The sequence below is a fragment of the Squalius cephalus genome (assembly GCF_949319135.1).
Source record: "Squalius cephalus genome assembly, chromosome: 24".
Lineage (NCBI taxonomy): Eukaryota > Metazoa > Chordata > Actinopteri > Cypriniformes > Leuciscidae > Squalius > Squalius cephalus.
The window spans coordinates 6,809,948-6,822,543 of NC_137145.1; the positions used below are offsets into that span (position 1 = coordinate 6,809,948).

A 12,596-nucleotide genomic window follows, 5' to 3' on the forward strand; every position below is an offset into this window, starting at 1 on the left:
GATGTCTCTTTACTATCGATCAGCCCTACAGTAATGCTTCCCATCATTTTCTCTCCAAATATCTCCTTCTTTTGGGTGATCATCTCCTTCTCTTCCTGGGAGAGCTGTTTATCCTGGAGTACCAGGAGGAACATGAGTGTATGATGGCTTCATCTCCTCTAGCATTAGATTTAGGATCTTGGTTTGGTGGGGTCTCCAGAAAAATTTTGGGGTGTTTATAATGTAGAGCAGCTCATCCATAATTCTTCCTAGAGCTTTTTGAAACATGCACTTTCCTGGCTGGAAGAAGTTAGCATGGTGTTTCATCAGGCACTTATCAGCGCTAGTCATCGACTGCATCTTGTTCAGATTTTTCTTCTATAAAGGATTAAACCAGTTTTCTCACAATTAAATGCATTATAATTTCAGGTACAAAGTAAAAATATAGAAACTACCAGACCATAGAATGTACAGAAATTAGCAAAATAATAATGTTTTAAAAAAGCCGATCAAAAACCCACACTAACCACTTCGTCTAATCTTTTGGCATGTTGAATTTCTAGTCTGTTCACCAGGTTGCGAGAAACACCTCCATCTATTTCTGTCATGTGGTGAAGCAGGAAAATAGTGATCAAATGAAAGTAGAAGCTAACTTTGTAGATTTTCCAAAAATAAACAAGTGGCGTCACAAGAAAATCTGGTACTAATACAGTGTCGCAAAAAATATTTCAGTCGTTGTCGAGAGAAACTGTTGCTGAAGGAAATGGACTGTCCAAAATGTTGTTGCTGCAGGTCTAATAAGCAAAGTAAGTTTTCTGCTAAAACTTTTGACTTTGGTTATTTAGTCAATTTTCTATTAAACTGTTGGAAGCTCAAAACAGCTGAAACATTTTTGAGACTGAATGTTTATTGTCAAAAAGTCTGTAAAAGCAAACAGGGAGTTTCCCAATTACTGTATAACAATTTTTTTGTGAAATCTTAAAATATTCTATAAACAAAAATACAATAGAAAGTTAACTTCAACCAAAGCTTAATGTCAGATAGGTGTCATGTCTTTTAAATTAAAGTGTTTTGACTCTTTTGAATTTTTTGATGTAGATCAAAAGGATTTATCATATAACAGGGCTATTCAATTAGTTTCATTCGAGGGCCGCATTATCAAATCGAAAAGTTGAGGTGGGCCGGTGGGTTGGTTTGGGTGTTTAGCTTATTTATTGAAACATAACAGTTTCAATAAATAAGTTAAAGTAACCCTAAAAATGTGTGGTATTTACTTGGAAATGTGGTATCCAACAGTATGCAAATATATAAAACCATAATAAATAAAAAACTTAATAATTTACAGCTGTGTACAACTATTTTCCTTGGAACAAATAAATGATTTACAAACTTATAGCTGCTGGTGAGAAATAATAATTATTTTATTTATAATTGTTATGCTTAAATGAAAATATTCTGACAGTGAGACTTGTTAACCACAGGCTACTCACTCCCACTGTATAAAAAATGCCTAAACACAAGTTAAAAACTATATGCACCTTTACAAAGAAACTGACATAATTTCATAACAAGCATTAATTATATATTCCTCTACCCACCTAATAAAACTAATGCAATATAAATCACTATATTTACTATTATACTATATAATATTATAGTAGGCTATATATATTTACTATATTTATTTATTACTACATAGTATTCAATATAAATATTGCACTTTTCTGCCCAACCATGGTAAATTACTACAGTACATTCATGGTAGGCTATATGTTTGTAAGGGTGATTAGGGAATTTAAAGTCTTCTAATTTCGTTCATGCCACAATGTTTCTCCTGCTTTCCTCGTCAGTCTTGTTGGGAATGTTGAGGCTGTTTCATCCGATTTAATACTAATTAAATCATCGAGTGATTTGTGGTTTGTAACAGAGAGGTTTCTGTCGAACTGAAACTTAATATAGTGTCCGGGACCGGGAGTGAACGCAACTCCGTGCTGGGCCGTGTTGAAACAACTAGTGAAACAACTGAAAACATCGCTATTTGTTGTTATACTGTTCTGACCGAGAAACCGCTTCAGATGATTCAGTGACGGAGCGGTCCGAATGAATCCGAATAGTTTTAGACCGTTATGAAAGCGCGTTTAGAATCGAACCAAAAGAATGATTCATTCACGAATGATTGGTAGCCTATCGCTGGTTCAGTCGACATAAATTCGGGACACATATAATAACTGCTGAAATATTCGCACGTAAAACGTTTCTCAGGTCAATCGGAGCGAGTATCAAACTGAATTAGCCGTACCGCCAGGAAAAGAGGAGGAGGGAGGTTGGTGCCGTCGGGCCGCATGGAGATGATTGGCGGGCCGCCAATTGAATAGCCCATACATTAGGGCCAGACTTAAAATAAAAAACTCAGTTTTATACAAAGACACAGGCAGTCTTCCTCTACCTCTGTCAGTTTATTTTATCTATAAAAGTTTCATTGTCACTGTGTTTTTTGTCCTTCATTTAGCTGTGTTAGGACTCGGAGGACCACTTCGCATAGTAATGATTGGTAAAACCGGAGTGGGAAAAAGTGCTGTGGGGAACACCATCCTTGGTAGAGAGGTTTTTCACTCAAGTCCTTCTGCAAACTCTGTCACTCACTTGAGCCAAAAAGCAATGGTCAAAAACCATAGAGAAATTTATGTGATTGACACACCTGGAATCTTGGATACCAGCAAACCGAAAGACCTCATCAGAAGAGAAATAGTACGATGTATTCAGATTTCAGCACCAGGTCCTCATGTGTTCCTGCTGGTGCTACAAATTGGCCGTTTCACTGCTGAGGAGCAAAAATCTGTCCAAGCCCTGCAAGAGCTCTTCGGAGAAGAATCTTCAAAATACATGGTAGTGGTCTTCACTCATGGAGATTTACTCAATGGTCAAACTATAGACGACTATGTAAAAAATGGCCATCCAGAACTCCGTAAAGTGATCCAGAGTTGTGGTAGTAGATATACTGTGTTTGATAACACTAAGACAAAGAAGCAGATGCAAGTGAAAACATTAATTGGGAAAATTGATCAAATGGTGGCAGCAAATGGGGGAGAATGCTTCACTCAGGAAATGTTTGAAGAAGCGGAAGAAAAAATTCAGCAACAGAACATGGAGAGAGCGGCCGCAGAGCTTCTGGAATATCAGTTTAGCTTTCTTGGGGATCTTGACAACAGAGTCGTTCTGTTCCAGCAAATATTGATAGAAGGCATTCGCGAACAGTTTTGCTATTGATAGTGGCTCTTCCGGTTACTAAAGAGACTTAAATCAAACACATCTTGTGTTTATGTTTAGCGGTAGTTTTGTATGACACCTTACTCATTTATGTGATGTTATACAGTGTATCCATTGAGAAACATTCAGAAGCGAATGTCTTTGTGAACAATCTTTGCACAATTTAATACTTACAGAATATAAGTGATGGTATTCATTAGATTAGCAGTTAACTTTATGCCTAATATACTGTATTACAGGCATCAAAACTATTTTACTTTATAACTGTAGACATAAATGTATCCCTGTCTTTACCATTCTTTCTTCTTAAAACTTACATTTCTTTATAGTAATCTATGAATAATAATGTGTGAAATCTGCATTATATATTTTTAAGACACATTGGAAACTTTCCACATAATTTAGCTTTTTTTTGTTACCATTATCTAACATTTAATCTGTTAAGAATCAGTTATACTGTGTAAATAAATGTAAAATTGTTAAATACAAGTAAAATGGTTATACTGTGAAAACAAGGGGTCTGCATGTGGTTTAATGCATATAAGGACTAGGGGTGTAACGACACCCTCAAGTCACGATTCTATATCATGAAACTGAACTCACAATATGATATTATTGCAACACTCCAAGACATATGGTAAAAGGTTAACAAAAAATGTACTGTTGATTAAAATGCAAAATTTGGTATTATATTTGTGGTGGAAATTAATATGGACTTGGTGTTGGTAACACAATGCATAGGACAATGGTGACACCAGAATGATTCTGAAGCTTAAAATACAGAATCATTTTAGACAAATATGCTTGCACTCTGTCACTGACTAGATATATTCAAAATAATGAAGGCCACTTTTTACTGATAACATAAGACATTTGGCACTATCAGGACCCACACATATTCCCCCATTGCATAATTATACATTATATTCAACATTAATGTAGTACTGACACAAACTCTGTAAACTTGAATTTTTTCTCAAACAGTAATTTTTTCAGATCACAAAAAGGGGTTGACAGGTAAAAGGTTGAAACAATAATATTTATGGATCATGTGGCTTTTGACTGGGCAGAAAATAAGCATTTTTACATCTAGGCATTTGGCAAACCATTTTTATCCAAAGCAGTTCAATTTACATTCAAGATGTTTTTTGTTTTTTTATTAAAGATAAAAAAAAAAATATATATATTTTTTTTAAAGCACGCTATGGTCTTACATTTCCAGTTTGAGACATGACTAAACTATGTTCTAGAACACAACAGGAAATAAAAAAGTTCCTTCACAGCAAAATCCCCAGTGTTATTTTGAAAATCCCCAAACTATTTTGAATAAAAGATCAACATCCAAACCTCTGTTAATTCTCAATAAGAACTTCTGTAGGCGTATGGCAAAAAATAAAGTCAAACTGGTTTGTAATGTAAGTGAAGATTGTAACGCTGTTTGTAAAGTTATTTAATCATCCTCTGCTGAGATCTCGAGAGGTTTTAATGTCTTTTATCTTCAGTTGATCTAAGGCTGTGGCTGGAATTCATTTGTAGTTTTGATTGCATTTCTGCTCATCTTTAAACATTTTTTCTGTTCTTGTTGTTTCTCTTTTCCCTGATTCTTTATCTCTTAAAGCCCCGCTGTGGTTTTTAATGTTGTTTATCTTTTTTTATGTGCTTTAAGACAAACCATGTGGAAATTCATAAGTCAACACCATTGCTGAGTATTGTTTCTTTAAAACTGCAGTGAAAAAAAGACAGTCTCAAAAACATGGCTTGAAATTGCTGGTGTTTCAAACGACACCGTTTTAAACAGAAAATGGAAGACTTTTTGCCATTTTGCCGTGTAAAAGCCGTCCATTTACACAACAACAGCGTTTTGGGGCAAAAGGGTTTCAAAGGGCAAGGTTTTGAAAATGATGCCTTTTTCTTCTCCATGTAAACAACAAAAATGTGAATTTGTGAAAACTGTGACGTCATGCGCATGCATATTACGTGTTCACACATGCGTATTATGTGTTCACGGGGTGTTTCTTGACAAAGTGACTTCAACTATGCATAATACAGCCTTTTTAGTCAATTTCACTGATCCGTGTGAATGGGGATCATTTTGACAACGTTGTCGTCTGTTTTCAGTACATTGTTGTCAAACACACCATGAGATGGCGAATGGGAACATGGTTTGTGTAACATTAGGAACACACAATTAGCTGTTTTATAACACAGTCAAACAAAAGGCTAATCATATTAATTACAGTTATGTGTCCGACATTGTAGAGAGTGATACATAAAATGCATTACCATTCTGATACATCAACATGTATACGAGCCTGTATAATGTGCTTTTCCTCTTGTTCTGAATCATTTCCTGGTTCAAACATATATGGTTGAATTAAATCTGTATTTCCACTTGCCATTGTGCAGCATTTACTACAGTAAAGTTGACCTTGTGGATCTTTGATCTGGTGTGAGTGAGTGGATTTTCATGGTTCCACGTATAAATGAAGGGTATAGAGTTACATTCAAGCTATTTTAAGGCATGAAAAACAAAAATATGTAAATATGTAATTTTCGTGATTAAAGATGAGTTTAAGGGGATAAAATGATTAACCCCAGGGGACTTTATCTCATTAACTTTGACACTGCTTCAATGTTATTTTAACATTCATAGTGTGGACACATATGTACACTGAGTAGTGTTAATTTAACACTGGGGATTTTGCAGTGTTCAAATAATGTTAACTACAATCATACTGAGTTTACCAACAATCAGTAAACACTATCTGTTTGCCATCTGTGCTGATCAGATGCTATGCAAAATGTTTCTCAACAGGAAGAAATTCTTCAGAATGTTTCTTATAAGGAAGAAACTATGAAAAATGTTTTTTAGAAGGGATGTTAAATATAGACTGAGATAACCAATGCCACAATAGTTTGCATTCTCGTCATCATTGTAAAAGGAAAAACTTTGGAGCATTCATGAAACATCCCAAAGAGTATGTAAATCACATTCTCTGAAATGTTTACCTCTGACTAGCAGCACATAAAAATGGTGCAAACAATTTTTTTTTATATGCCATCCCTTACGAAAAAAAAGTATACTTCAAGTTAATTTTATGAAGTATACTTCAGTAATGTTCAAGTATATTTTTAAGTATACTTTATGTAGTAAGTATACTAATGTCAATATGTACTAGTAGTAAACTTGTAAGTGTACTATTTTAATATCGCTTGGGACTAAATTGGCCCACTTGAAGTATATAAAAGTATATGTTTAAGTGTACTATAAGTGTAACAGTAGTAAACTTTAAGTGCACAACTAGTTCATAATTATGTTTCTCATTTGTACTGCAAGTGAACTTATGAGTATACTAGTAGTTTGCTATTTTAATACTTGTAGCAAATTTGAAGTATACTCTCAGTAAACTACTAGTTTAGTAGTTTTACTACAAGTTTTCTTTTAATGTACTCTCAGTAAACTACTAGTTTAGTAGTTTTGTACTATAAGTTTTCTTTAAGTGAACTTAACATCATACTTATAGTTTACCATTTATATATTATTTTTGCTCTTTTAGGGTACTCTCAGTAAACTACTAGTTTAGTAGTTTTATACCGCAAGTATACTACAAGTTTTCTTTAAGTGAACTTAACATTATACTTAATTTACTATTTATATATAATTTTTGCACTTGCAGTAGGCCTATACTATGTTCAAATGTTATTTTTTATACTTGAAAAATACCTTTAATTCTACTTTAATTTTAAAAACATTTTATTAGCTTCATGCATCCTTTTTTATCAACACTTGAATGTCGGTAAGTTTCATAAAGAAAGGCAACATTTTAAACAAAATAGTTGAGAAAATCGCATTTTTGTCAAAGACTACGCCTTGATCAGATTCAGAACGATGATCAAACATAGATGGAGTAAATCGAGTCCGACACCCCCACAGCTTCAGTCATTGTCTCTTCATGGGTTAGGCCTACGCTTCATTTCATTTGGAAACATTAAGCAGTTTTGATTTACAAACTGTTTAATGTTTGATGATCACATTATTTTACATTTGAGTGAGCATTGATCACTTGTTTCAGCTTCTTCTTCTCCTGTGTTTTGATCCGGAGATTCTGTACTAGAAGATGACGTCATATAGCGCCCCCTACCGTATACCAGTGAAAACATGGATAGCTGGAAAACTCAGTCATGGTGGGGAAAAGTTTAATTAAAGTAAATTCCTATGTACACCTGTGGACTACCCTACACAAAAATTCAGATACGCAGAATTATAAACATATCTGTTTTATATCAATATTTTAATCAATATTTTCAAACAAAGTTTCATAACACTGTATATGAAAAACGATGTAAAAAAAGTATATTTAATAGGCTACTCGATCAAAAGAGTTAACATAACTACAAGCCAAGTATACTTTGAATAATTAAACTTTTAAGTATATCTCGATCAAAAGATTGAGTACAAGTACTGGCCAAATATACTTGGACTTTTCTCTCAGTATAAGTCAAGTACACTTATTAAGTATATTTCTGAGAAGTACATAAAGTGTATTTTTGAGGAATATATAAAACGTAGACTGAAAGTATGCTTTCTTCTTTTTAGTTGAAAAGAAGTATAATAATAGAACATTTGAATAAACTTATTTTCCATGCTTATTTTATTTACTCTATAAGCTATTCCACCCGAAAGTTTGTTACTATATAAAGCTGAACATGTTAGTTTATAAGACGGTGTGTAATATTATAATTTTAAAAAGTATTTAATAAGCTACTCAATCAAAATAGTAAACACAAGTACAAGCCAAGAATGCTTAGAATACTTAATTATACTTTTAAGTATATCTCGATCAACAAGTATAGGCCAAATATACTTAGACTTTTCTGTCAGTATAAGTCAAGTACACTTAAGTGGAATTTGAAGTTTATTTCTGAGAAGTACATAAAGTATATTTCTGAGAAGTAAATAAAAAGTAGACTGAAAGTATACTTTCTTATTTTTAGTTGAAAAGAAGTATACTAATAGCACACTTGAATAAACTTCTTTTTCGTAAGGGATCCGATTAGGTTTCACAGTCCAAATAGGTTAGTCTTTGTCTATTTTACTGTTTGTTGTTTAGTTGTTCATACCTGATAAATGAAAATGTAGTGCATGAATGAGATTTTTAAATAAAATATCTTTATTTGTACATGTAAAGTATTGACATGCAACATAACAATGATGTATATTCATTTGATTGTAGCAAAAATTAACAAGACATGTTTTCAAATCAAACTACACTGTCAGAAAAAAAGGTACTGTGCAGGTACAATTTTGTACCTCTCATTAAAGCTACAAAAAGGTTTCCCTTTCAGGGTACCACCCCAGTGACGGCCACTTGTACCCTAAAAGGTACCATTTTGAACTTTTTTTTCTGACAGTGTACTTGCACAGAACAAAAGACAACGAATCAGTTTTAAACAACTATCACATGAATTGTTTGCCAGTGTCTACTGGATTCTGCAGTCCTTTTTCTCTGATTCTTCAGAATATGAGTAGTCTTCTAAAATGTCTGTATTTCCATTTTTCCTCTTCATCTCCAAAATCATCTCTAATAGTCTCTTGACCTGAGAAACATTGTGGTCATTATTGTTAAATGCATGACACCTTGACCCACAGGTTGGGATCAGCTCTTGCAGTTGGGTGTCAGTGTTTTTAATGTACTCTGAAAGAGTTTTCCCTCTTAACTTCTCCTTGCTTGTGAACAGAACAATGGTTTCTTTAACCACGTCCGCACCGAACGCTCTCTGTATGTTCTGAACTATCGCTCTCTCGCCATCTGTGTAACGGCCAAGTTCCATGACCAGCAAATACACGTCAGGCCCTGGCTGCCCGAGCTCTTTGCATTTCTTTATCTGCTTTTCCTGGTTTTTTAGGTCTTCATCAAAGAAATCTGGGGTGTCAATGACCCTGATCTTGATTCCACAAACAGTTTCCTCTGCCATCTGGCACACCTGTGTTACTGGCACAGAACTGGCACGTGATTCAAAATGATGATTTCTCAGGATGGTGTTTCCGGTAGCGCTCTTTCCACTTCCTGTCTGTCCCAGGAGCACAATGGTCAAGGTGTTTTTTTTCTTGATGGCAGCTTGGTTACCTCCTTAAATATAATATAATATAATTAATCTAATATAATTAATATGCTGCATGTAACAATAGAAATTAATCAATTCAATTGAATCATTTTCAAAAACTGCATCCTTTCTGTTCTTATTCTACATTATTGAACTGATTTAAAGGCATTGCTCAATTGTTTGGTTAACGACATTCTTCAAAATATCTTCTTTTGTGTTTAACAGAAGAAAGTAATTCATACAGGTTTGAAACAACTTAAATGTGAGTAAATTATGACAGGATTTTCACTACCCCTTTAAATAATGTCACCAAGGTAATTGAAATTGCGAGAAAGACTTGTGTTTGTAATATCAAACAAATCAGTAATTGACCATCCCCACTCTTTACATGAAATGTTCTCCTCTAAGTCTAGAATTTTTTTTCTTAGTGTCTTTCTTAGTTTCTTTCAAGGGTAGAAATGCGGATTACGTTTTTGTTATTATTATCTTTGAAGATTTTGATTATAATGGTTGTTACCTGGTATATGCTCTCGTGTCACTGCTTCATGTGGATTCCGGACCCTCTTTTCCACAGAAGTGGCCCTGTGTGATGATGTACAGTTAAACAGAAAATGGATCAAGGATGCGTACAATCATCTGGATAAACTCATATGTTTAGTCTTACCTTTCATGCTTATATACTTGGAGCTCAGGCACACTTTTGTTACATGTAATCAGTTGTTCAATTAAGTCATGTTGCTCCAGATTTTTGTTAAAACCACACACTTTCCTTCCACATTGATAGAGAATGCTATCCAGGTTCTCATCTGTTTCTTTGTTTGGCCTTACTGGTGTCTTATCTGCGCTACTGACCAGAACTACAACAGTATTTTCCTCCATTTTCTTTCCTAACATTTGCTGAAAACGTGCACATGTTTCCATATCCCTCTGAGAAACATGGTCACGCTGCAGAACAAATAAAATCATACATGAACACCTAGATGATGTCTCCATGTACCTCTGGATTACAGTCTGAGGCTCTTGAATAACAGTAATCCATTTGACTCCTGTCTGCAGCGATACTTCTTGAGTAGATGTGGACTGCTCTGGCAGAAATTGTTCATACCCAAGAATTCTATTTCCCACCAGACACTTACACCAGCAGTTTGCCCCTATCAGAAAAAAATGTATGTCTCCACAGAACTGCTCAGTGTGTTCATGTCCTGTAATGAAGTTCACAAAAGCAGTTTTGAAATCCTGAATTTAAATAATTGGAAAGACTTTGCAATAAGGTGTCATTTGTTTACATTAGTTAATGCATTACCTAACATGAACTAATGAGCAGTGTGTTTTTCCAGCATTTATTATTCATGTTAGAGCTATACTTTGAATTGAGCATCTGCTAAATAAACAGATGTAAATGCAGTTTAAGGTGCATTCACTAATGTTGATAGCCTGGATGCCAGCCGAACTTTGCCCCGCCCACAAAATTTTTAGTTCGAGAAGTTCTGACTAGAATCTGAGTATGACGATGTCAGGCTATAATGTTGACTTTTGGTTTTAAAAATGTATGTTCACATAAACATGAATGTAAATAAATGCTGTATAGAAATATTCATTTAAGTTTTTGCTAAATTAATGTTAACAAATGACACGTTAGTGTTATCAAAATATTCTTATGCTCTTTTAAGAGCTTCTCAAAGCTTTTTAAATAGGCACACAACATTATACAAATCAATCCATAGTAATTTCAAAGTATACATTTACATCAATATGTGTTCCCTTAGAAACAGACCCAAGACCTTGGCTATACTTTATCTTCGATTACATCAGTCTCTGAAAAGCTCAAATGTATAAATGTTTCCAAGATTCTTCACTATTGAGCCACAACGATTTCAAATTAAAACACCACAAACATTTTTTTTAAAAGCTTACCTTTTGACATACTGACTCGTTTTATTCTCGTTGCGAAGTTTCAGATCATTTCACACAAAAACAGACAAAACTTGATACACATTTTCTTGAGAGGGAATTTCTGGTAAGAGTCTGCACAGTAACTGAATGTGAAATTCCGGTGAGGTTGAAACTTTTTTTAAACAATGAAAAGGGGCGGATCAAAGTGATCATGTAGGTCCTCACTAAACATTGAGATTATAGTTGTCATACTTTGCACTTTTATATGATTTTATTATGTTCTGTGGAGTGACAACTTACTCTGACAGCTTAAGAAAAAAGTCTGTAAGAAAAAAGATAACTTAAAAGACTTTGATTTGACAGACCTGGAATCTTCAAGTGAGAGTAAAATGTATGCATGTGGCCTGAATAACCAGATTCAAGTCACATGATCTTGTACTCCTGCATATTTGTCACCTGAATATTTTACTCCAACGTTACCAGTGTTTAACTGGTCATGTGACCTCAACTTGCCCAATGAGAGGAGACCTGCCATATATAGAATAAAATAAACATTTTATATACAAGTGATATGACAGGAGTGTCATTTTTATATCAAAAGTAGTATTATTAGTTTCTTTACAAAACTTTAAAAGTGCAGTAAGCGAATTCTGAGAAATACTGTTGAAAGTGGATCAGACCGAGGACCAAAACACATTTGTAGCCAATCAGCAGTAAGGGCCGTATACACTCATGAGGGTGCCTGTGTTGCACAGCGTGTTCATGAATTTGTGATCCTTTTGGGTAGACTTGTTTGTTTTGATGATTTCAAATATCAGCTTTTTTTTTTTTTTTCAGAAATTGCTTACTGCGCCTTTAAAGCTGCAGTCCGCAGTTTTTCCTCTTTGTCGCAATCTCTGTTCGAAATCTGCAATTGCAGTTATCCGCGGAATTATAAACTTTATATGCGTTGTGCCTCGGCATGGCACAGTGCGGATGAATCCAATGTTTTGAGGAGAATGTGCGGTTGTCAGTCACCGCGCTGGTGGTGTGGATACTGCCATTCACAATCACAGATTCTACTTTTTGGAAGTATGACCAACATAATAATTTTCACCGGAAAATGTTGTCTGAACAAGTAAGTAACATCCACTTTTGCTCTGACCAACTAAGGGGAAAAAAGCATTGCAGTAAAGCGCGCTGATTAAATCTAACGATTGCTTATCATATCACGTCAAACTGTGCAAATTATACTTTGTTCTCAAATTGTTAATGTTAACAACATCAGCATTGCGTGACTACATTTAATGCCCTTCCGATATTTATCCTTGTTTTCGCATGGGCCGGTTGCAGTCTCTTTTTTTCTCCGAAGT

At 34.5% G+C, this 12,596-nt stretch overlaps 2 protein-coding genes across 3 annotated transcripts; one reads left to right on the top strand and one right to left on the bottom strand.

The window, feature by feature from the left end:
- Nucleotides 1–698: 698 nt before the first annotated feature.
- On the top strand, nucleotides 699–4,530 carry LOC307152830 (GTPase IMAP family member 7). Of its 2 annotated transcripts, none has more exons than XM_079861775.1 (2): nucleotides 699–785; nucleotides 2,489–4,530. In XM_079861775.1, exons 1-2 carry the CDS (start codon nucleotides 743–745, stop codon nucleotides 3,244–3,246), a joined length of 801 nt encoding a protein of 266 aa, XP_079717901.1. In that variant the 5' UTR covers nucleotides 699–742; the 3' UTR covers nucleotides 3,247–4,530. The 2 variants fall into 2 exon arrangements, with proteins under 2 accessions (XP_079717901.1, XP_079717902.1); XM_079861776.1 differs by having other exon boundaries at nucleotides 720–785; nucleotides 2,498–4,524.
- Nucleotides 4,531–7,427: 2,897 nt separating this feature from the next.
- LOC307153108 (GTPase IMAP family member 8) lies at nucleotides 7,428–11,396 on the bottom strand. Its single transcript, XM_079862282.1, has 4 exons — nucleotides 11,266–11,396; nucleotides 10,016–10,553; nucleotides 9,869–9,933; nucleotides 7,428–9,377 (listed from the first exon to the last, which is right to left on the bottom strand). Exons 1-4 carry the CDS (start codon nucleotides 11,273–11,275, stop codon nucleotides 8,728–8,730), a joined length of 1,263 nt encoding a protein of 420 aa, XP_079718408.1. The 5' UTR covers nucleotides 11,276–11,396; the 3' UTR covers nucleotides 7,428–8,727.
- Nucleotides 11,397–12,596: the final 1,200 nt, after the last annotated feature.